The 24,893-nt window shown below is 35.4% G+C and overlaps 1 protein-coding gene across 1 annotated transcript in view; it reads left to right on the forward strand.

The window, feature by feature from the left end:
* GRID2 (glutamate ionotropic receptor delta type subunit 2) overlaps positions 1 to 24,893 on the forward strand; it is a 1,451,106-nt gene that overhangs the window by 1,164,187 nt on the left and 262,026 nt on the right. Inside the window, exon 13 of the mRNA XM_037162687.2 lies at positions 18,491 to 18,686. Coding sequence (XP_037018582.2) covers positions 18,491 to 18,686 — 196 coding nt within the window. The remainder of the gene's footprint in view (positions 1 to 18,490; positions 18,687 to 24,893) is intronic.

Below are 24,893 nucleotides of genomic sequence, written 5' to 3' on the forward strand. Positions count from 1 at the left end.
TGAAGCTCCTAGGACAATGTCTAGCAAGAGGTAAATGATCAAAATATGTTAATTTCCTTCCTGGATTGGGATGGGTGACCTGGGAATGGTGGGAAATGAACTAAAAAAAAGGGAGGGACCAAATTCTGAAAGCATGGTAAGGCTTCTTTAAGGGATTTGGAATTTTCCCTGGAGATAATCGAGAGTGACAGCTTCATCTGTGGGAATAGGTGTAGGAGTGCACAGAAACTCATTAGAAGTGTCTAATGCACATGTATTTATGGCATTTAACTAGTATGTTTCTACTTGATATAAATCTGATCCATGAATCTTGTTTCAAAAACTATTTAACATTCCTAAGTATTTATAATAAATTTGGCTTGAGAAACATTATGTTTCTATGTTAACATTTTTATTTCTAGTGGATGCAAGAATGTAACCTCAGTTTATGTTTGATTAAAAAATGATATGTAAAGAGATAATGATATGTCTTAGCTAAATAAGCAGGGAGACAGAAATTACTATGTAGGGAGATTCTAGAAATCACTCTGGTTAGGCAACTTTTCAGATGTAATCCTGCAGAAAAATTGCATCTCAAAGTCTGATATTTATGGACTCCATCATGCCTGCTAACCACTTTTAGTCTTGTGCCATCAAGATAAAAAGCAGGTTTATTTTTTTCTCAATTTTAATGCAGTTTCTTGTTATTATAAAAGTAACACAAGACTATTTTGAGAAAATAGGAGAGTACACAACAATTCAAAAAGACAAAGCATTAATAATCCATAATCTGTCACGCAGCAATAGTTCTGTTAATATTTAAGCAAACTTTCTTTTAACTGTTTATTTATTTTTTTAATATTTTATTTATTTTTAGAGAGAGGGGAAGGGAGGGAGAAAGAGAGGGAGAGAAACATCAATGTGTGGTTGCCTCTCGTGAGTCCCCTGCTGGGAACTGGCCTGCAACCCAGGCATGTACCCTGACTGGGAATCGAACCTCGATACTCTGTTAACTGTTTATTTTGAAATGATTGTATACACAGGAAACTGCTAAGATATAATTACAGAGTTGACTCACAGACCTTTGTCCTAGTTTTCCCCAATGGTTACCTCTTAAATACTGATAGCACAATATCAAAACCAAGAGATCAGCGTGGGTATAACATGTGCATATTGTTCTATGCCACTTTTATCACAAGTGTAGAATGTGTAACTGCCACTGCAATACAGATGCAGAACTATGCCATCATTACAAACACTCATGCTACCCCTCCTCAGTCACACTAACTCCTTCCTCACTCCCATTCCAGTGCTTGGTACCCACTAATATGTTCTCCATTTCTATATATTTTTGTCATTTAGCAAATGTTATGTAAGTTAAATATACAGTGTGTAGCTATTTGAAATTTACTTTTTTTTTTACTCAGCATAATGCCCTTGAGATCTAAGTTGCTGCATACATCAATAGTTTCTTGATTTTTATTGCTGAGCAGTAATCTATTGTATGGATGAGCCAGTTTGTTCAACAACTTACATATTGAGTGGTGTTTTTATTGTTTCCAATTGTTAGCTATTATAAATAAAATTGGTAAGAATGTTTATGTGCAGGTTTTTGTGTTTTCATTTTCCTAGCATCAAAGCCCAGGAGTAAAATTGCTGGATAGTGTGGTAAGTGTATGATTAGTTTTAAGAAACTGTCAAATATTTTCCAACAGGACTATACCAGTTTACATTTTCACCAACAATGTACGAGTGATCCAGTGTCTCTGCTTCCTTGCAAGCATTTGGTGTTGTCACTATTTATATTTTATTTCAGCCATTTTCATAGGTGTGTAGTGACATCTTATTGTGGTCTTAACTTGCATTTCCCTAGTGGCTAGTGATGTTGATTTGAACATCTTTTCATCTTTGTCCTCTTACACTATAGGTCCCTTCATGTCATTGATCCATTTTCTAATTGGATTTTTTTTCTGTTGAGAGTTCTTTACGTATTGTAGATACAAGTCCTTCTGTCAGATATGTGGTTTGCAAATATTTCCTTCTTGTTTGTTGCTTGTCTTCTCATTCTCTTTACAGAGTCCTACATAGACCAAAAGTTTTGAATTTTGATGAAGCCCAACTTATCATTTTTTAACAGATTATAAGTTCAGTATCATGTCTAAGACTATGCTAAGTCATAGATCCCCAAAATTTCAACTGTTTTCTTATAAAAGTTTTCTTGTTTTACATTTCATATTTAAATCTATAATTCATTAGAGTTAAGTTTTGTATTAGGTGTAAAGTTAAGATTAGGCTCATGTTTTTTGCCAATGAATATTCTTCAGCAGCATTTGCTACCAAAGGCTATCATTCCTTCATTGAATTACTTGTACACCTTTGAAAAAATCAGTTGGCCATACTGTGCGAGCCTATGTCTGTGTCCCCTGTCTTGTTTCATTCATCTATGAATGCATCCCTCTGTCTATATTACAAAGTTTTGATTACTGTAGCTAGACACAGGGGGATTCCTACCACGTTTTCCCCAGAATTATTTTAGCTATTTATTTTTTTCTGCTTTTCCATATAAATTTTAGAATAATCTTATCTACATTTTCAAAAATAGTATTGCTTATATTTATAGGAATTGCTTAAATCTGTATCTTATTTTGGAGAGAATTCACATCTTTACTATATTGAGTCTTCCAATTTGTGAACATGTTATATCTCTCTACTTATTTATGTCTTTAATTTCCTTCATCAGTATTTTCTAATTTACAGCACATACATCTTACGTGTTAGATTCGTGCCTATTTCTCTTTTTTCCCAAATGATTGTAAATGGCATTGGACTTTTAATTTTGCTTTTCATATATTCATTGCTGATGTAAAAGTATAATTGATTTTATATGCTGATTTTATCTTGAGACCTTGCCATGCATCTAGGAGATTTGGGTAGATTATTTGGGATTTTCTATGTAAGCCTTCATGTTATTTACAAGACTGAGCAGTTGTGTTTCTTTATTTTTTATCTATATGCCTTTTATTTCTTTTTGTTGACTTTTCCGTCCTGCCTAGAACTTCTCTTCTCCTGTGGCAATAATGGATATCTCTGTCTCAAACCCCAACTCGGAGAAGCCTTCAGTCTTTCACTGTTAGGTGTGATGTTAGCTGTAGGTTTTTGTAGATATTCACTGTGAGGTTGAGAAAGTTCTTTTCTATTCCTAGTTATATATGTGTTTTTTTATTTTTTATCAAGAATAGGTGTTGAATTTTGTCAAATGCTTCCCCCCCCATTAGGTGATATGTTCATATGATTCCTTTTTTAGAATCTCTGGTGGACTACAATGTTTGATTAATAAACTATTCTCAAAATGAGGTAGAGGCTAACTATATTGCTCTCTCCTATTTCATCTCTATCTTTTTTTTTCTAAGCCTTGTTTTTCTTTTTTATTTTCTTCCTCCTCTTATTATGAGGCAATCAAAGATCCTGGCTTTCCCTGCCTTCTACTCCCCTCCTTATTCTCTTTTTTCTTAAGTATTGCTTCCTTCTATCCACTCACTTCTTATTCAAGTTTATCCTTCAGAGAGTGAAGTCCAGTCACTTACTTTCGCCCATCCTTACAATTGGCTTGAAATCCTCCATCATTACCTCATCCCATCAAAATCAAGTCCAATTCCAACAACAAAGCATATTGAACCCTTGAAAAGTTGATCAGCCTCCTTTCTGTCTTCTGGCACCAATGAATCCATTTCACACTTGTCCACACTCCAGCCAAACCAAACTCATAGGACATTTCATGTTTCTGTGGAGTTCACACACTGTTCCCTTTCTCTGAAATGGCCGGGACCTCCCATCTTCTTTTCTGGCACTTTTTATTTGTCCAAGCACAATTAGTTATTATGCATATGTCTTGTCTTTGAGACTGCTAACTCTTCAAAAACAAGGACTATGTCACATTTATATTTGTGCCCCGAATGACCCTGAGAGTTCCTGGCACAGAACAGTAATAATAGGAGCAGCTAACATTTGCTGGCTATGTGGTGGACACTTTCCTGGTGCTTTGTGCAGGTTACTCATTTAATCCTCATAAACCACAATGAATAAAATAGATTCATCTCCAATTGAAGATGACAAAACTAAGAGCTAGAGTAGTGAATCCAGGCAATCTGTCACTGGAATCTTTGTCCTAACTAGTGAATCGTATCATCTATAATTAGCAAATATACTAAACCTTTATTGGTTGAAATAAATAAACAAATGAAAAACATTAGGGTCATCATATATTTTGGAAACATAAATAGTATTGCAAAAAGAAATAATGGCCAAATGATATTTAGCGAAGTTGCTTGCAGATAATTCTAAATTTCATGATATCTAAGAAACAGGCACCAGAGACCATATATTCACACACACACACACACACACACACACACACACACACACACACACACACACACCTGCATTCAAAGTCTCTGCCTTATTACCCGAATAATCATGTCATGTTCCATGATCATTGAAGCCTTATTTTCTCTAAGGGAAAAAAGAAGATGTCTTCAACTTCATACATTTATTATAAAAAAAGAAATAGAAGACACAGTGTAATTCCCAGATTACACCCTAACATTTGTTTCCAATCTTCTACTTGCTCTTCAGGAGCCCATGTCAATTCTTCGGACTATTCTCCTCTCCACCCCAGTTTTGGTAGTGCTAGTAACTATTCTTTTTACCATTTTGTTCATAATTTCACACACAAAAGTCATCCTTTCTCCCGGCTCACCTAGACCTCAAAATTGCAGCTGCTACTGTGGCTCTGACACAGCCGCTGTCACCCCACCCCACTGTCTCCCACACTGGGTGCTGACTGTTTGTTCTGCCACTTAATCCTCCAAGCCCCTTAGAAGTAAAAAATCTGGCTGTCAGCAAATTTTAGCCGGTATTAAACATAAACAAGGACTTAGCAGAGTAATTCACTCTGTTGTCTCACCTTAGCTTAATTAACTGCCACTAGTTAATAGTTGATCTTGGTTGACCTTAACTGAGATCAAGCTGCTACTGATCATGACCAGAACTACACCTGGGTCAAGATATCTTTGTTAGGGGAGTTTTCTCTTTTAACACATTGTTAAGTACCCTATCATAGCATCCAGCTCATATGCCACTTCCTGCATGTAGCTTTCCTCATAACATTCGTAACTCTATCGGGTGTGTTCCTCATTTAAACCACTTTGCATCTGCCTTGCTCACACTCTGAACCACAGTTAGCCTTGTATCATTCTATTTGTTTTACCTTCCCAACGAAAATGTATGTTCTTGAGGGTGGTTTCATCATCACTGTATCCATACAGTGCCTTACATAGTGCCTTACTGAGCACATAGTTGGTTACAAGTAAATATTCATTAAGCGAATGAACCAGAAAGGGATTTCTTAGAATCTGGCCCTAGACTTTGGAAGTCCATGACTTCTTTATAGACCTCATAAGAAATCAGAAATATATATGAAAGCTAAGTTTTATCCTATTTTTTCCAGGATAAGAGACAGACCTCAACATGTTAGGCTCTCTGGTGGCATTAGAATCTCACCTACTCTTTTTGTTCTTCCAGTAGAAGTCTGTCTCATAGCTCTCTGCAGAGGACTGCATGCTTTATTAGGAGCAGCCAAAATCAAGGTGACTGAAGTGAGCTGGGCCTGATTCATATGCTTTTGTGTTTCAGTTTAGTATAGAAAAGCATAGTCTTAGCTCCAGAGTATACAGGCACTACAGACAGAGAAGTCATCCATCTCCCTCCTCTATATTGTAATGTTGAAATGGCTCACTTGTCAAAGCCCTTAAGTGCTACAGTGATGGATGTTCTATAAACATATAGCCATCTAGATGTTACAGACAAGATATTGCCTTCCTTTTTGAAAAAAAATTAAAACTTTTAGAAGTATGTTGATGTTTCAAAGGCACCCTTCCGTGAGTATTTAAAGTTTTCTCCCACTTGACTTGCGGCTCCCAGGAACAGGGCTGCATTAGCACCACTATAAGACTCCATTTACACTGAGCTCAACAAGATGAAAGCTTTGCCAAGTTAATAAGCTCCAACCACCTATAACATGAGCTCCTTCTTCTGGACAAGCTGAATCATTCTAAGCAAATCAAATCCTCTCTTCTCTCTCCCCAGTCTTGGTCATCTAAGCCTAGAAAAGTGTTAGTTACTCGAGAATATCCACTCCTGTCTCTTCTCTATTTCTTGTTATCTTCCATTCTTATCCGAAGTCAGCTAAGTAAGTAATCCTATCTACCAAAAAGTATGTGGATACAGTAAAAACCCTATACTTGGAAGTAGTCTGTGTAGTCATTTTTGGGGAGGTAGTTTGAGGTGGGGCGTGTTTTGTGAAATTAATGCAGGCAGAATTAAGTGATGGAAACCAGCAACAGTGGATTGGCAGGTGGGGTCATTTGGCAGAAGAATACTGCTGTAGGAGACTGGAGACCTAGGAATACGTGTTTAAGTTCTTTCCTTCTACTAAATAAGCCAAGTTCTCATACCACTTTGTACCTTAGTTTTCTGTTTTTGAAAATGTGATCCATCTCTCACACTCCACAAATACTTGTTTTCATAATTTTAATTGTTTACAATTTCCCTTCTGTAAAATTTACAACCTTAAAATTCTATATCGACTACACAAACAAGGTATCTTATTAAACAAGGTCTAAGATACAGTTTGAATTGTTTATTTATTTAAAAAAGAATTAAAGGCAAAACTATAGAGATAACAAAAAGGTCAGTGGCAGTGGGATGAACAGGTGGAACACGGAGCATGTTTAAGGCAGTGAAAAGGCTCTGAACGATACTACAAAGAGGGATACCGGTAATCATGCATTTTTCCAAATCTGCAGAATGTGTAACAGTGAGAGTGACTCTAATGTAAACCATGGACTTGGGGTGATTGCGGTGTATCGTGATAACACAATTGTGTCTGCTCATCCGTTGTAGCTAGTGCGCCGCTCTGGTGGAGGGCGCTGATAATGGGGGAGGCCGTGCACGTGTGAGGACAGGGCATACATGGGAAACCTCTGTACCTTTCTCTAAATTTTCCTAGGAACCTAAAACTACTCTTTAAAAGCAGTCTTTAAAAAGAAAAAGGTGATCTAGACCATCTAAACTCAAGTCTCTTTCCACAGAGAGCCATATAACCATTGTGATTACTGTTAAAAATCTGTGTAAACACTTTATTTGCAGGGCACCATTGGTAACATTATTTTATTTTATAAGTCTTGTTAGTTAGTTGAAACTTATGTAGCCTTAAAAATGACTTTTATTAAGCAAGGATGTCAATTAAAGAACTATAAATTATTTTAAGTAAACAAGGTCTGAGGTAACTGATAAAAAATATATTCACATAGATACCTTGATAAAAAATCCTACATTGAAAGGCAGATCTGAAAGGAAACTCTTGTGTTTCCATATCTTCTCATCTGTTTTTCTCTTTCAGTTTTTCTAGGCTTACCTTTCCTTTCTGTCCTCTCCATCAAGCCAACAATCTTGATATGCTGACTTCCCCCCTTTCTAAGTATCTCTTTGACCCCATTAGTCTGATCCGCTTAGTTCCTCCACAAGCTCGCCATCTGAAGATAGTTTATTTTTAATGGCGTTCTCCTCCACTCATACACACACACTACACTCCCCCCTACTTTAACCTCTATTTCTCAAATCCCAATCTTTTAACCTAGGGGCAGTGTTGGAAATTGCCAGGTGCCCCAATCAGAAATTATCCTGGGAAAGGTAAAGAACAAGATCTGTAGCCAGCTGGCTGGGCTGCTGTTTCAGACGAAGATTGCTGCAGAGCTCTCAGACTTGCTGCTCAACGAAGGGCAGACGCACATTTTCAAAATAATTTGGACGTGTATGATCTGTGTCTCTTCATAAAACCTGACTCTAGGCTCAGGATATGCAGTTTAGAACTTCTTTTAGTGGAAAGCCCTCAGAAAGGAAATGCCACCTGATTAGGAGTAGAGGATAATCTCTCCGAATAGTTCTTTAAAAAATTCTTGTTTGGAGAAACATACCAACTTCTGCACTGGGAAGAAGGAAAACAGCTTTGTATTTGGGAAACTTTAAGTTATCCACAGAAACTCAGTCCACTGCTTTGTGTTATGAAGATCTAGGATTTTTTTTTTTAGTTAGAGTCATTAGAATCTTCACTGAAACAATAACACCCACCTTACTTTGACAATAATGTTTCACTTAGTCTTCAAATAGGCTAGTAAATTAGTCCAACTATTACTCCTGGTAACTTCTTTCTCCACTGGGGAAAAAATCTGGTAGTATGATTAATGTTTTCATCTCCTTAAAATATCTTGTAAGAAAAAAATTACAAATTACTATTGACTCCTCACTTGAATCTATAGTGTGTTTTCTTTGGGTCATCATTTCATGTGGGGATACTATGTCTTATTGTTTCACAGCTTGTTAGTGGGCCATGTTAGGTACTGCTCAATGGTTCAATATCAGACTTGGAAGGTATATTGAATAAAGATTTTTTTTCATAAGACAGGGCTGGCCCTGATTCTGATTAATATTTTCAATGTTGATTGGAAGTATGGAATAGAGAGTAAGCTTTTTAAATATGCATATCACTTTACCTTGTGTAGGGGTGATTATTGACTGGAACCACACTGTAAGAATTCATAAGGATCTAGACAAATTAAATAAGGCAATTAGAAGTAAGGTGAAGTTTACTAAAGGCAAATATGTGATATTTCACTCCGAAATGGAAAAAACTGTGTGCATATCTATGGCAATTCAAAATTTGAGGATGAAGGCAGTTTCAGAATGAATCACCTGTCAGTTATAAATTTGAAATGTAGCATTGGTGTTCAAAAAGAAAAGCACCAAAGTGACCTTGCAGTGTAAAAGTTGTTCAGGCCTCTTATAAAACTGCCATGACCTGCTCATAAGGTCCATAAGTTATGCAAAAATTGCTGTAGAAGAGAAAAATGACTTAGTTAATAATAATGTAACAACATGAGTAAGAGATCCTGTGGGGAAGCTCTAATGGAAGCTGGTGTTTAACTCAACAAGGAGAAGGCTAAAGGATAAAAAAGAAAAATAAGTGTCTTATTACATAAAGAAATACTGTACTGGGGTTGTGAATACCTATTGTCAATTTTCAGTGAGCACAAAATAAGATGCTTATGTGAAATAAGAGGGTTTTAGCTTAGGCATGAGTAAGGACCTCTTGGTCTTAAGTTTTCTAAGTGATTAAAACACTTTTGGGAAAAAAGGTTGTTTTGGAGGCTCGCTTGTGAACCTGAAGGCACAAAATCAAATTAAGCAATACCTCCAGGAACTCTTTTAACTCCCGGATGTCATTATTGTATTAGATTCTTTTAGAAACTAGTTGATTCTCAGGGACATTCATGGGAATTAGTAAAGCCCTTCTGTACATTCAGTAACAAAGGAACATAAAAATCCACTACTCTACTATTGAAGTGTTTTGTATTATTTGAATATATAGTGCTAAAATAAATTTTATAATTAACTGACAATGGCGACAATGAAATGTTTCCCATACAAATTTACAGTAATTCCATGTTTTCATATTGCTGTGGGTAAATAATAATATTTAAGTAACCAACTTCATAAATAAATTTATAAAGTGATTGAATTCACAAAATACTAGGCCTTTGCAATGAAATTTTGCATAATTATTGTACATACTTATATATTATTAAGGACTACCACATTTAACTAATAGGCTATTTAAAACAGGAAACAGGGTCATAAATGATCATTCTGTCAGCAGGCAGAAAAATATAGTGTCTGCTACATATCAGGATTTGTGATGTGAGAAAATTGGTTCCTACCTGTAATGTGAGTCAACAAGTCAGACAAGACCATTAGATTTTTAGATGACCACTTTCCTGAATTTGTATACCATTGTCATTTTGGAGGAAGCTTAATAGTTATTTTTATTAATTATGCCTACCAGCAGTAAGAACTACAAAGTGTTTCCACCTTTCTTTGGGTTCTCTAAAATGACCTACCATATCCACAAGTCTGAGTCAACTTTTAAGTGTGTATGAGACTATACTTATTTAGGAGATCACTTTTCAAGTCATATAAATATCTAATCACTAGGCTTTACACCTGAAACTAAAATAATATTGAATGTCAACAATAATTGAAAAAATAAAAATTAAAAAATTAAAAAATGTGTATGAAAATGCAAGTTACTCCAAGTGGATGCAGATATTCCCCTAAGTAGTTCATGACACCAATCTTTCTCAAGTGCATCTATTTAATATGAATTTCCAAATTACCTATGATGGTCCTATCTACACATAGCATATGAGTGCCCCTGATGACTCTATCAGAGAGAAAATACACAAAATATTTTTCAATCTTCCAGGAAAGATGTTAGAGTCAATTGCTGGGCCATAATCCCCCATGCCTAGTCATCGACCATGTAGAGACAGTGTTTTGGAAGGAGATGTGTTTTCTTCATGAGTACTACTACACACTTTTTCTACATCAAGCACACTTGAAATTGTAATGGTTATTTAAATTATTCTTAAAGATAAAAATCATATAGATATTCTTATGAAGTGTAGAGAAGACGTGAAGCTACATTTTATCTACTTTACTGGGTTGTTCCATATAAGGGCAGGTTTTTAAAAAATTTATCTTTAGAGGGGAAGGGAAGGAGAGGGAGAGAAATATCAATATATGGTTGCCTCTTGTGTGTCTCCTGCTGCGAATTGGCCTGCAACCCAGGAATGTGCCCTGACTGGGAATCGAACCACAATCCTCTGGTTCACAGGCCCATGCTCAATCCACTGAGCTATACCAGCCAAAGCTAAGGACAGGTTTTGAAAGCAGATAAATGATACAGGTCAGGAATGGGAAGAGGGACAGAACAGAGGAACTGAAGAAGGCTGTACTGCTTAGGCCTTAGCTGAGAATCCTATAAGGAACCACCCTCATCCACTGATTCTCCTCTGTAAATGCTCAGTCCTCCTTGGTCTTCGTATGGACCTTCTTATAGAGTATTTTCTCCATCTAGAGGTCTCCTTCGAGAAACCTCTGCTCTGTTATCATTCAAACTTGTTGGCCTCAGACATCAGGCACCTGCTGTCCTGAAAAGGACAAACTTCTGGCACCATTAGAGAAAGGAAAGCACAATCACTTCAGGGCTAGTACATTCTTTCCCTTAGAGGCAGCTATGGCTGGGTTCCTCCTAAATTAGCTTGCTGCAGAAATTATGCTTTTAGGCTATACAATCTAATCTATGAGAATTATTTCTTCCACAAACATGACTTTGACCTTGATGTTTTAAAGTAAGAAACTTAGCATTAGTGTGCTAAACAACATTCAACTCTTTCCTGGGCCTGCTTTCATTAAATAGTGGCATTTTTGTGCTCTTAAAGTAGCTCTCACTGAGCTCTGTAGTATGTATACACCACCTGCAAATTAAATTTTCTCTTGATATCAAGGAGTGTTAGAGTACTTCTTACCCTGTCATTACCCTTGTTACCTTTTATTTCATCAGACCTCCTTGAAAAATTTGTATCTGAGGAGTTGAAGAAAACTTCACAAAGGATATCAAGTGACTAAGATGGAGAATGTGATTTACAGTGGGACAAGTGGTCATTGGCTGTGCTGTAAATAGGAAGATGGGAAGCTTTCCATGATGTTTATCTTGCTTTATAAGTAGAGCATATAGTCTTGACCAGTAGCTCAGTTGGTTAGAGTGTTATCCCAATACACCAAGGTTCAGATTCAACACCCAATCATGGCACATATAGGAAGCAACCAATGAATGCATGAATAAGTGAAATAAAAGATTGATCTCTCTCTCACAAATCAATAAATACAGAAAGTTAAAAGGAATAAGAGGAGCATGTATATTTTTCTTTCTCTTCTTTATTCAAATATATAAACTCTTGAAAGAAAAAAATCCTAAAATTTAATTTTCTGTAATAATACTCAATATTATCAAAGGTGACTATTCTCTCCTTGTTTTGGTGCTTATTTCTTCTTCAGCTATTTTTTAGCTATCTCTTCTTTTGTATTTTTAATCATTTCAGTTAGCAGAGTTAGATGGGCAATTTTCTTCACCATCTACTTTCCAATACTAAAGTCAGCAATCACTTATCAAGCTAGCCACTGTTTGTCTGCTCTATTTCCACAGTGCTTAGATAAACATTCTTTTTTAGAAGAGACATTCCACTTTGTCTGGGGTCCTATCTCTACTAGATTTGTGGACTATAATAACCTCAGCTTTTCCAAATACTTCATTTTAGTCCTATTTGTTTGGTGTTTTTAATTTGCCTTGTCTCAGATTTATTTATTTTAATGTATAAGGGAGAAAATGTTTCTGCTGGAAGTCTGATAATTATTTTGCAGCTTATTTGGTTACAGAGAAAATTTCTAAAACTCCCTTTCAAAAAATGTGTTTAAAAATTAAAAATACTCCTGGCCATGATTAGTCATCCACTATAGTAAAAATTACATATTTATGCAAATAATAGTAAAAATCCCATTTTTATGTGATGCTTGTTTAATGAGAATGCTGGCATTCCAAGACGAAAGTATTTTTCCAGAAAAGAAGAGTAGCTAAGACAAATTAGTCTGATTGGTTGTTGACTATTTTCCAGATTGTGGGCTAAATTCTGAGTTTCATAGATAAATAAAAATTATAATAATTATGAGAATCAGCAACATCTATTCCAATTAGGAAGACAAAGAAGTAAAATTTCATCACACAATGCTAAAATGTAAACATGTTCTAAATTTTACAAGAACACTGAGGAGGCAATGGAGTTTGATCTTGAAGGGAAAGAATTCTCCAACTAGATGAGGAAACATCCCATGCTGAGAAAACACCTACTAAGACATGAAGCTGTGAAAAAGGAAACAATGATGAAATGGTCTCTTTGCTCTAGCATATGGATATGAATGAGGCGAAAGCTTTTTTCTGAGAGGAAAATATAGGCCAAATATTTGAAATATTTTCAATGCTAGAGAGTTTTATGTATTTCCTAAGCACAGTGAGGTATATTGGAAATATTTCAATAAGCCGGGGACAGAATCAGATTTGCATAGCAGAAAGAACATTTTAGGTGTGGTGCAGGGAGAATGGATTAGAACTAGATGAGAGAAGAAATAGAGAAAAGGCCTTGAAATAATTTTATGGTCAGACATCATGAATGTATTGGCAATGAAAGGGCAAAGGTAGTGACAGATTTGCAACATGGCAAAATGTACAGAACTTGGTGAGAGATTAGATTAAGGGGTGCGGGAGTTGGAAAAAGAGGCATTAGCTGAGAATGAATCTACTTGGTAGGAAAATAAGGAGATGGCACTTCCAGAAATGGTAGAGAACTAAGTAATAGCACTGATAGTAATAAAACAAGGAGAATAAAGTAGTGGTAATGATAATAATTAATTTAATAAATGTACCTACCAGTAATTGCATACTTATAAAGAATTAAGTACTAAGCTGTATTATATGCAATCTACTCCAAACCCCCCAACATCTTATTAAAAATTATCATTTTTCCCTGATTAATAGTGAAAGAAATTACAATTTGTAGAAGTTTAAATAATTTGTCCAAGGATTAAAACTCAAATCTTTACAATTTCAAAACCCATGTTTTTAGAACCTAGTGTACAGCTATGGGCAGTACTTCCCAGTTCAGGCCTACCTTGTCTGACCACATCAATCCATGTTCCAGCACTTTTGCAAGCTTCTGGGGTCTCAGTGACACTAACTCACACACTGCTGTCATATTAGTTATTTTTCTAGGTTTTTATTGTGGAGAAATATTTTATGTTGTAAAACCTGCCTCTGTACTGCACCTACAAACAGCTCTCCACTACTACAACCCATGAACAGAAAGATAAGCACCAGGCAGGCTTTCAATGTGGTTGCTGAAGAACTGTTGGAGCTTAAACATCTGTCCTTTGGCAGATACTGAAATCAGCACCCAGAATAGAAGACTGGGGAGAGAGTGTGAGGGCAAAATCCGGAACTGAGTTTAAGGAGGAGAAGGAAGGGAAAGAAGGAAAGGAAGGGAAGAAGGAAGAGGAAGGGAGGGAGGAAATGGAAAGGAAAGGTTTATGAGAGTTATTTTAAAGCTTATATTGGTAAGATCTATTCTCTTGTTGAAAGAAATTGGTAAAAATATGAATCAAAATTCATTGAAGAGGAGATAAGCATTAGATTTTTAACTAGTTGTCAATTTTAGAAATGTATTCTTGTCAACACATTCATTATAACATAATTTCATTAACACAAAGTCATATAAATGTCTCAAAAAGCTTGCTATACCCATTTAGTATCATATATGTATACAATCTTGTACTTGAAAAAGAAATTAGACATTAGGCTCTATTCATGAATCGCTTCTTCACAATTTCTATAAGGGGTCACATACATTCACTGGAAATTATGTAGGAGATTATAAGGAGAGGAAAATTATAATCTTCATATAAAAACAATAGGTAACTTCATCAAATACTGATGTGACAGGTCTTCTCATCACTACTCCTTGAGGAGGACAGTTTTTCTTTCCATTTATAGGTGAGGAGAGAAAGCTTAACAGGGGTACCAATCATCACACAGCTCACAGATAATGGATCTTCTTGACTTTAAAATGTACCTGCATAAATGCTATTGATATCTGGTATAGCTAATGTTAGACTATCATGTAGCAAAATTAATTTTCAAGGTTTGAAAGGTCTTAAATGGAGTTTCTCATGGAACAAGTTTGAAATCAATGTAGATCCACTCAAATTCCTAAAATTTATTTTCACAAGAGTGTCCTAAGTAACACAGTATCTCAGTATATGTAACGTTCACTCAAATATTCCATACTTATCAACTCTCAGTATCATTTAGTACTCAGGCTGCAAGTCATATAGGACACTACTATTAGGAATAGAAGAAGAATTTCAGTAAGATAAGAAATTCTTACTGAATTTCTCTAATCAGTAAGGCTGTTGGAGTATCAAAGCACTTGCTTTTGTTTATCCTTCATCATTTATGGCCACAGACATTAACTTCCTACTCTATGTGCATGACTCAGGATGTGGGTTTGGAAGAGGGGACTCAGGTTTAATAGATGCACAGTATCACTGAGTTTTCTGTGAGTGCATCTAGGATTTGTGTGGTTAGGTGGAAAAATAGAACATTATAGTCTAGTAAGAGTATATTCACAGTTAACTCTTTTAGAATACTCTAGATTTTTCCCATTCCTTCTATGGATGAGGGTAAGCATTGCCAATTTTTTTTCAATACTTGCTATGGCAAATTAACTCATACATTAAGTACTTAGTAATTGTTTTATAATTTTTTCCCTCTAAAACAGTGATTTTGCATGTCTAAATAATAGATATGCAGATGTTGACCTTGAGGTACAATTTTTTTAAATTATTACTTCTAGAATAACCTATTAAATTTCTTAGGGGATCATAATATAGGCTATAACATTTCTGCTGATCTTCTCAAAAAATATTTTAGCATAAAAATGTAAAATGACCACTTAAAATAAGCACTTCCTCCCTGTGTTGGGCTCATATAACAGCCTTTTTCTCCACTTCATGTTACTTCATTTTACTTCATTTTGTATTTGTCACCTTTCTGCTATCTTTGTGTACTGTAATAAAATGCCATGGAATCAGACAAGCTATAATTTTTATTGTAAGCATATATCAAGGCAAATTTGTGAGCTGACTTGATATCAGAAATGAAGCTAAGGGGATATGCCTTTGTTCCAAGTTACAAAATGCCCTACTATTCTAAATTTGAAGTATGTTGAAAATAAATTTCTTTTTTCTAGAATCAGGAACTTCACATAGGCAATATATTAAGAATACTCTTTTAAAATTTTAGTGTGTATGAAAGAGCTTTAATAACTCAACTCTTTTTTACTAGAGTATTATACACTAAAGTTGTGAAGCTATTATGTAAGGTGATGCTATGTTAAACCTGATAATTTCTAACATTTGATATCAATTTTTTTCATAGAAAGCTAAGGGGAGGCATTAATTTATTTAGCAGTATTATATGAGCATGGCTATTTGGGAAAACCAGTTATATATTCAAACATAGATTTAACAAATTTTCACCCCTAGAATGAACTCAGCATCATCAAGATGAAGCCTGAGAGTTATAACCAAGAGTGATTGCTGGAACCACTAAGCAGCCAGTGGCCAGCCCTATTCTGGGAAGTTTTCTTTTCTTTGCTTTAAAAAAATTTTTTACTTATTGATTTTAGAGAGAGAGAGAGAGACTGGAAAGAAGAAACAAGGGAGAGAAGGAAAAAGAGAAATGTCGATTTGTTGTTCCACTACTACATGAATTCACTGGTTGATTCTTATCTGTGCCCTGACAGAGGGTCAACCCTGCAACCTTGGTGCATTGGGATATGCTCTAACCAACTGAGCTACCTGGCTAGAACTATTCTGGGAGGGTTTCTGATGAACACTAACATGACCTTCTCTACCCATACATCTTCAGGTTCTAGAAGGTATAAGCTCTGTACATCTACCTAGCCTAATCCTTGTATTTATAGAAATTGAATAAATGAGCCCAGCTATTTATGAAACATACCTGCACAGATACGTTTCATTTCTTTTCCCTGTGTTACCCCTTTAGATTATCCTCCATTAAAGAGTGGGAAATATTTTGAAATTTTTAATACAATTTTACTCCTATTACTTGAAATAGTAGTAAACAAGATGTAAATTGTTCTTTTGAAACAAAATTCTTATTGCTGCACAACCAAGATAACTATGGGATGTCCCAGGAGCAACCGTCCTGTTACTCTCCTCTACGGTTGTACCCTATCTACACATAGGCCACTTATATTTCTACTTTTGCCCTCAATTATTAGTTTGCTGTCATATTATCTTTTAATGTGGTAGAGTAATATCAATAAATAGAGATATTTTTAGAAAATTTGTCCCTCCACAAAGCTATTTTCTATGTATTATTTTATGCAGCCTAAGTGTGGAACTGAAAGGAATTATCGTGGTAGTTTCATAGAGTACATTATATACATCAACAACATAAAACAATAAAAATGCAGATTAAATCTTGCTACAAGTTACTATTGGAAATTGATATACATACTTCTCTGACAGACATAGTCTGTAATTTATTGCTTGCAACACAGTTTTGTACATGATGAAAACTGGTGATCTGTAAGAGTATTCCCAAACTCCTTTCCCAGTGCTCTCGGTGTTGGTTGCAAAGATGCTCAGGAAATCATCAGCAAACTCCATCTAGACACAGACAAAAAGGTCATAAGTATACATAACATGGGATTCGTGGCTCATGGTTTGAGAGCTGTGGGCATTTATTCTTGTTCAAAATATGGCAGAGTGTTTCAAAACATCTGCTCCCATGTTCAGAGGTTAGTGACTCTGAAGCATGCCAACATCTAATTTTGACCAGTTTGCCAAAGACACATATTTGTCCTTAAATGTTAGTCATTAGAGTTGGGTTCCTACTTAAATTCAGCGAATCCCAGTGGAGTGGTAATTCATTCTGTAAGAAAGTGTAGAGTGGCTCAGAACTCAAATATAAGGAGGTCGACCTCTAATTTAGAGATAACCTGGAGAAGGTAGATATCATCTGTAACTCTAAGAGGGCTTTGAAAGTTCTGGAGCATTATTCTGTAAAAGAGAAAACTAAAATCATATTTGCCTTTCCAGAAGCATGAACTTTATTGCCTTTGAATATAAATAAGAACATTCTCTCTCTTTCTGTCTCGAACACACACACACATACACAGGCACTTAAAGCAAATAATAGCAAAATAAATATAGAAGTAAAAGTCAGAATCTGGTACTAAAAATAACATGGTATTTGGAAACAGTTGGGTCTACATTTGAATCCTATCTCTATTCCTCACCGAATGTGCCACACTGAGCAAGTCCTTTATTCTTGCAAATGGGTAAAATAGTTCTGAACAGGAGGCACTGGTGTGAGAATAATGTGTGTCGATTGCCTAGGATGTAGGCAATAGCCACTAAAGAACTAATGACTATCATAAAGACTAATTTTTAAGTATATACTTGACCTTAAAATATGTTCTTTATGCAAAATGAAACTATTTTATAAAAATATTCAAGCCTTGCCACCTAAAAGAATATAGGTTTAAGACATATTGAAATTAAAAAGAAAACTAAATGATTGTATGATTATCTAGGAATATAATTTAGTTTGCCTTGATGGGATTGCTAAATTTTATTTTATTTTAATGCAGGTTCACTTAAAATGCATTGCTTTATCACTAGACATGTTCACCTTTCCTTCAGTAGTAATTTTGTCTCCTCATGATTTGTATAGTGCCAAACATTCGAACATCAATTTTCCTTATATATTACATCTTAATATTAAGAAACAACAAAATAAGAACAGCAATTTGACATCTGTATTTACATATATTACTCTTTGCTTTCTATAACTTTATTCCCACATGAAAATATTCAGTACTCTTTCTTGTGTCTCTCTTCTCTCCTAATAATTCAGGTCTCTGCAGGACCTTTCCAAGCAGACTGACATCCCTTATGGTACTGTCCTGGACTCTGCAGTATATGAGCATGTTCGCATGAAGGGAATGAATCCTTTCGAGAGAGACAGCATGTATTCCCAAATGTGGCGGATGATCAGCCGAAGCAATGGATCAGAGAATAATGTTCTGGAGTCCCAAGCAGGCATTCAGAAGGTACTGGCTCTTCGTTCGTAGTCTACCCTCTTATCTCTATGTTGGAATTGCTAAGTTAAGATTGGTTTCTTTCTTTTCTTAAAATTTTAACTTTCACATAAAGTTTTTTTCAGTTACATTACACCTTCTGTTGATTTAAAGATTTTGAGGTGACTGTGCACCAGCGAAGGGAATTCAAAGCCCTCTGTAGTGTGTCTAAAGCAGTGATTTTCAACCAGTATGCCATGAGAATTTTTAAAACACTCACTACCTGACTAGTCAGGGGCACTGACCTTTTTTCCCTTGGATTGTAAAAAAAATTTAAATAACAATATCCAACACAACAATAGCCACCCAGTGTGAATGTATCAAAGTTACACCTATTTCTTGGTCAGATTGGCAGAAAATATAATGTAGTTTTATGGTATGCTGCATAATTTTAGTAATTAGTTTATATGTGCCATGAGATGAAAAAGGTTGAAATCATTGATTTAAAGAATATGTTTCCATTGAATTCTAAAGCTAGAAAACGTGAATTGATATTTTGTTTAAAACAGGCTCAGAGATTTATACACATGAAGACTGAAAAGGTTTTTACAAATCTTATTCCAAACACCACTCAGGTTATTCAATTCTTTCAAATGACTAAGAGTATTTACTGCATCTGTTTTTAGATGAAAACCTTATCTTATAATTATGTGAAGCTATTGGTGGGTAAAAGTTAATCTGGTCAACAAAATTCCTACAAATGTCTCTTTCTATTTCCAAAAGTGAAAATATTTTTTTATTTGCAAATAACTATCATTTAGAAGTTATTTTACAAAAAAAAAGGAGTATTTGGAAAGCAGTCCTTTTTGTGAAAAATAAGAAGCTAGTTTTCATTCTGGGCTGTGGTTTATGGACGTATAATGCTTTCTTTCTTAGGCCTTATCATCCTCCATGAGAGAACTAAATAATGGTTTGCTTAAACCTGTTCCTGTGGCTAGCACAGTGAAAGTCACAATAGTTGATATTTAATAAATAATTATGGGATGAATGAATGAGTGAATGAATGAATGAATGTGACTAAGGGCAGCAATGGTGGTGTGCAGTTTTTCTCTACAACCTTCCACAGCAGAGTAATTTGGCCACCATGTCTGAGTTTCTTGTTCAAAATCAAGCTCAATAATACTATGGTGGAGAATGTTTTGATGGCTATAAATGTTATTCTGTCACAGATTCTAACGTTATTCTGTGCCTTTTCATATCTGTGCATTTTTATAGCATAATATCTATCAGTTAATGCTCTTGCTGTGGTCCCCTAGGTCACCCTAGCAATTTTGCTGTCACTACATTATCATTGTTTTATTTTTAAATATATTTTATTGATTATGCTATTACAGTTGTTCCTAATTCTGACATCTTAATTATGATGTGCCTTGTTGTGGTCCTCTTTGGGTCCAACTTGTTTGGGACTCTCCTGGAATTGTATATATATATTTCCTTTGCCAAATTAGGGAAATTTTCTGTCATTATTTTTTCAAATAAGTTTTCAATTTCTTGCTCTTCCTCTTCTCCTTCTGGCTTTCCTATGATTTGAATTTTGGTACATTTGGAGTTGTCTTAGAATCTTCTTATTCTATCCTCATTTTTTGAGTGTTTATTTCTTCTTGCTGTTCTGGTTGAATGCTTATTTCTTCATTATGTTGTAAATTGTTGATTTGAATCTTGGCTTCCTTTCCTTCACTGCTGGTTTCCTGTATATTTTATTTTATTCCACTTAATATAACCTTCATTTCTCCCTTGATGTTGTTGCTGTACTCAATTAGTTCTTTGAGCATCCTGATCACCAGTATTTTGAACTCTGCATCTGATACATTGGCTATCTCTGTTTCATTTAGTTCTTTTTCTGGGTTTTGTTCTGTTCTTTCATTTGGGCCCTATTTCTTTGTCTCTTTGATTTGGCAGACTCCCTGTGTTTATTTCTGTGTATTAGGTAGAGCTGCTTTGATGACTCGAGGCATAGGTAGACACACTTCACCTCCTCGTAGAAAGAATTACAACTAAACCTCAAAACAACACCCAGAACTGTCAGAACATCTAACTGTATGGGACTCTGACAACCAAGGATTTAAAGAAGCCACATTCATCTATATGGGTAGGAGGGGTCGAGATGTGGATCCTTGCAAAGAAGTGATGAGACACAGGGTGGCAAGGAGAGGTGGCGACAGTGGAAAATGGCCAGTGACATTCGTGTGTGGTGGATAAAAATGAGGAGGGACATCTTGGGAGCAAGCAATCCCAACCCCAGGCTAGACAACACAACCTAGGATTCCAGTGCTAGGAAGATAAATTCCTATAACTTCTGACTGTACAAACCAGTGGGGGTTGGAGTGACAGAAAAAAAAATGCCAATTTTCAGGGCACTCCGCTCAAAAGGCAAACACACATAAACCCACCCACTCTGGGATTTAGCACCAAGGTAATAGCTGGAAGGGTGCCAGCCATATATGGGGAGTGGGTAAAGTGGCTGGAAATGGGGCAAGTGCCATTAAACCTTCAAAAGCCGGGCAGTGGCACTGTAAGCTCTCTGAGCCCTCCCAACCCCCAACAGAACCACAAAGCAGCAATAGGGGTTGCCCCTCCTGGCAATTACCTAAGGCTTCACCCCACACAATTTACAAATTGATGATGCTGACATAGATCTCTCTCCTAGTACTGCCTTCAAAGAAGTACTGCCTTTAAAGTTTGTGAAATATTAGTATTGGCTTCTAGCTCCTTCACACTTATATTAATCTCATTTTCCCAGGGCCCAGGTATTGATCCTAAAATATTTTTTTTGTATTTGTCAAGAGGTTCATCGGCTCCTTTAAATTCAACATGGTGTCCTCCAGTTGGAGCAAGGACAGGGAAAAGATGGGGAGTGTGAATGGGTGAATGGGCGTATGTGTTGTCTAGGGTATAAGAGAGAACGCATTTTAGTGTTTACTAGTTACTCATAGGATGCGAATAAATTTAAGTCTCAGAATAAGTATACTAAAATGGCTTGGGGAAAGTTATTTTTCTTCATATTGTCTACTGTTAAAAGTAAATTTGTTCCCTGGCTGGTGTAGCTCAGTGGATTGAGCATGGGCCTGAGAACCACACGATTGTGGTTTGATTCCCAGTCAGGGTACATGCCTGGGTTGCAGGCCAGTTCCCAGCAGGGGACTCATGAGAGGCAACCATACATTGATATTTCTCTTCTTCTCTCCTTCCCTTCCTCTCTAAAAATAAATAAATAAAATCTTTTTTAAAAAGTAAATTTGTTTTCTTGAAGATGAGTATTAATCAGAACTCATAGTTTATGTTTCTATTCTCTATTCCATTTTAGAAGCCAAAGTTCCCCACATTTTACAAATTCTTATTATATCATATCATTCTAGAGAAATTTTATTATTTTCTCACAGCAAATTCCAAATAAAACATTTTTAATGTATGTCTTCACTAATTTATTATTTGTTTATTCATTCAATATTTACTAAGTGCCAGTTACATACCAGACCCTGATCTGGGAACTGGAGATAAACTGAACCACAGAGAAATGGCCACCAAGTCCATGAATCGTAAAGTCTGGTGAGAGTGATAGAAATAGTAACTAAAATATATAGTCAAACAAAATGATTTCAATTTGGTAAATGCTATGAAATAAAAAAATAGGGTGCTATTGTAGGTAATACAGGATCTACTTGAGGTACAGTGATCATGTAAGCTTTCTCAAGAAGATAAAATAATTAGCTCCTGATCAGAAGCTGGTCTTGTAGGAGAAAGGGTGACAAGGTATGCACCCAAAGGTCAGAAGGTACACTCTCAAAGCATAGGCAAAGGTCAGAAGGTACACTCTCAAAACTGACTTAAAATCAACATGGCTGGAGCATGTTGAATACGAGAACATGAAATGAGGTTAGTAGGCAGGAAATAGATCATAGAAGACTTTGCTCCTTGGTTAGGAATTTGGATTTCACTTGAATGACAAAAATGCTGCTGAACTAGGGAAATATCATGATTTATTTTTAGTTTCCAAGATGATCACTATAACTGATATATGGTGATTGGGTGAAAGTGCAAAGAGTGGAAATAGTTAGACCAAAAGAGACTCTTGAAATTTTCTGAGGTAGCAAGTAGGTACATTTTTTAATGTTTTTTAAATTTTATTTTAATTGTTGTTCAGGTACAGTTTTCTATCTTTTACTCCCATCCTATCCTACTCCCCCAGTGCTTCCCACCCCCTTCCCATTTCTACCCCCCTTAGTTTTTGTCCATGTGTCCTTTATACTTATTCCTGTAAACCCTTCCCCTTTTCCCCTGAAATTCCCTCCCCTCTTCTCTCTGGTCACTGTCAGCCTGTTCTCTATTTTAGTGTCTTTGGTTATATTTTGCTTGCTTGTTTGTTTTGTTGTTTAGCTTCCTGTTAAAGGTGAGATCATATGGTATCTGTCTTTCACCATCTGGCTTATTTCACTCAGCATAATGCTCTCCAGTTCCATTCATTCTGTTGCAAAGGGTAGGAGCTCCTTCTTTCTGCTGCATAGAATTCCAAGTGGGAATATTTGAACAGGGCCTTATTTTATTCTTATGTTCTTATATACACATAACCTTCTACATACACATATCCATAATGTTTTTGTATTAATACAAACTGGGTGTACCTCCTATATCCTGGTATTTTCAGAATAATATATAAATCATAAGTATATATCAGTTGGCACTTAGGAGCTTTAATAGTCATAAATTTACTAAGATATACATATATATTCTAAGGTCTTCTGTATTACTCAAGAAAGTCTCTCCTTTTCCATGTATGTAATATAGTTTCCTATATTTTCTGGACTTTTTAGTGTTTTTTTACCTTTATGTCTTTTAACCATATGAAATTTAATTTGACATTTGTGTATATGTAAAAATAAATTATAAATATTCACACTGAGAAAGTTCCAATCTGAGATTCCATGAAATAAAGGTGTTTTTAACTAGATTATTAATAATATATGCAGAATGAGCTAAGAAATTTAGTTAATTATTCTTTAGGTTTTGCTGGGTTTTATTTCCCTTTAAATATGTAGCCATTCCATAACCTTTCAGCTTGAGCTGGTATCTTATGCTGTTGTTAAATATCATACTTTTTTTTTAATCTGTTATGAAGAATGGAAAGAACTCTGGTCTGAGAAAAAAACTATCTAGTTTTCTAGTTCCTAGCTGTATAACCTCAGGTAAGTCATTTGGCTTCTCTAAGACTCAGTTTACACATCTGTAAAATCACAGCATGGTAGCTAAAAGCCTGGTCTTCTCTGGCACATCAAGCGTGGTTTGAATTCAGTTCATTTTTTAAAAGAAAATGTATAAATGTAACTAGTTATTTAAAATCTTTAGGCCCTACAATTTTCATTACAGTGCTAAGGAATTCCTACCTCATATGTTTGTTGTCATTACTTTAAAAATTAATATGTATGAGCATCAATAAACAATATGTTTAGAGCCATAAACTCATAAGATGATCCTAAAGGTTACCTGAGGAAATGCATATTTGAAGTATTTGTAACTACAAAGCATTAAAATTGTGACACAATAAAAAAGACAGTGCAATAAAAATACTAAGGAATTATTTCTGATCTCTGATACTCTGCTGACAAAGAGGGCTTACAAGTTTAAAACCACAAATCAAATACCTCAGTATTTATTACACCATATTTGTTCAGTTTTATGATTTACTAGAGGGATATAAAAGAATGTCCTTATGAATTCATAATGAAACGTATCAAAATGAAATTTCCTTATAGTGTATATTTCTTTCAACCAAAATCATAGACAGGTGACAATCGATTAGACTGAAAGCAGGCAGTAATAATAAAATGTACTTTGGTTTTGTTTGTAAGGTCTTGGCAAGCTTCTATTAAAACAAAACCAACCAACCAATGAACAACAACCTTCTCACCCACTAAAGCTCAGTGGGAGTTCATGAGCTTGAGAACACATGAAACATGGTTCTTCCTTGAGCAACTAGTGTGTCACATTTCACATAGCAGCTTCCTGTTCTCTGTCATTGACTTCTAATTTGTGCAGGCAGGAAGGACCTCAGAGGTCAAAAGGCCACAAACTTCTACAGTACTTTGACAGGAATATGTATATATAAACTGCCTTCTAGGAAAGCCTGCATCATTGTGAAAAACATTCCTTACAATCTAATTATAACTTTATAAATCCAATTAATGT

This window comes from Artibeus jamaicensis, unplaced genomic scaffold, assembly GCF_021234435.1.
Source record: "Artibeus jamaicensis isolate MK-2021 breed Jamaican fruit bat unplaced genomic scaffold, CSHL_Jam_final contig_452, whole genome shotgun sequence".
NCBI classification, from domain to species: domain Eukaryota; kingdom Metazoa; phylum Chordata; class Mammalia; order Chiroptera; family Phyllostomidae; genus Artibeus; species Artibeus jamaicensis.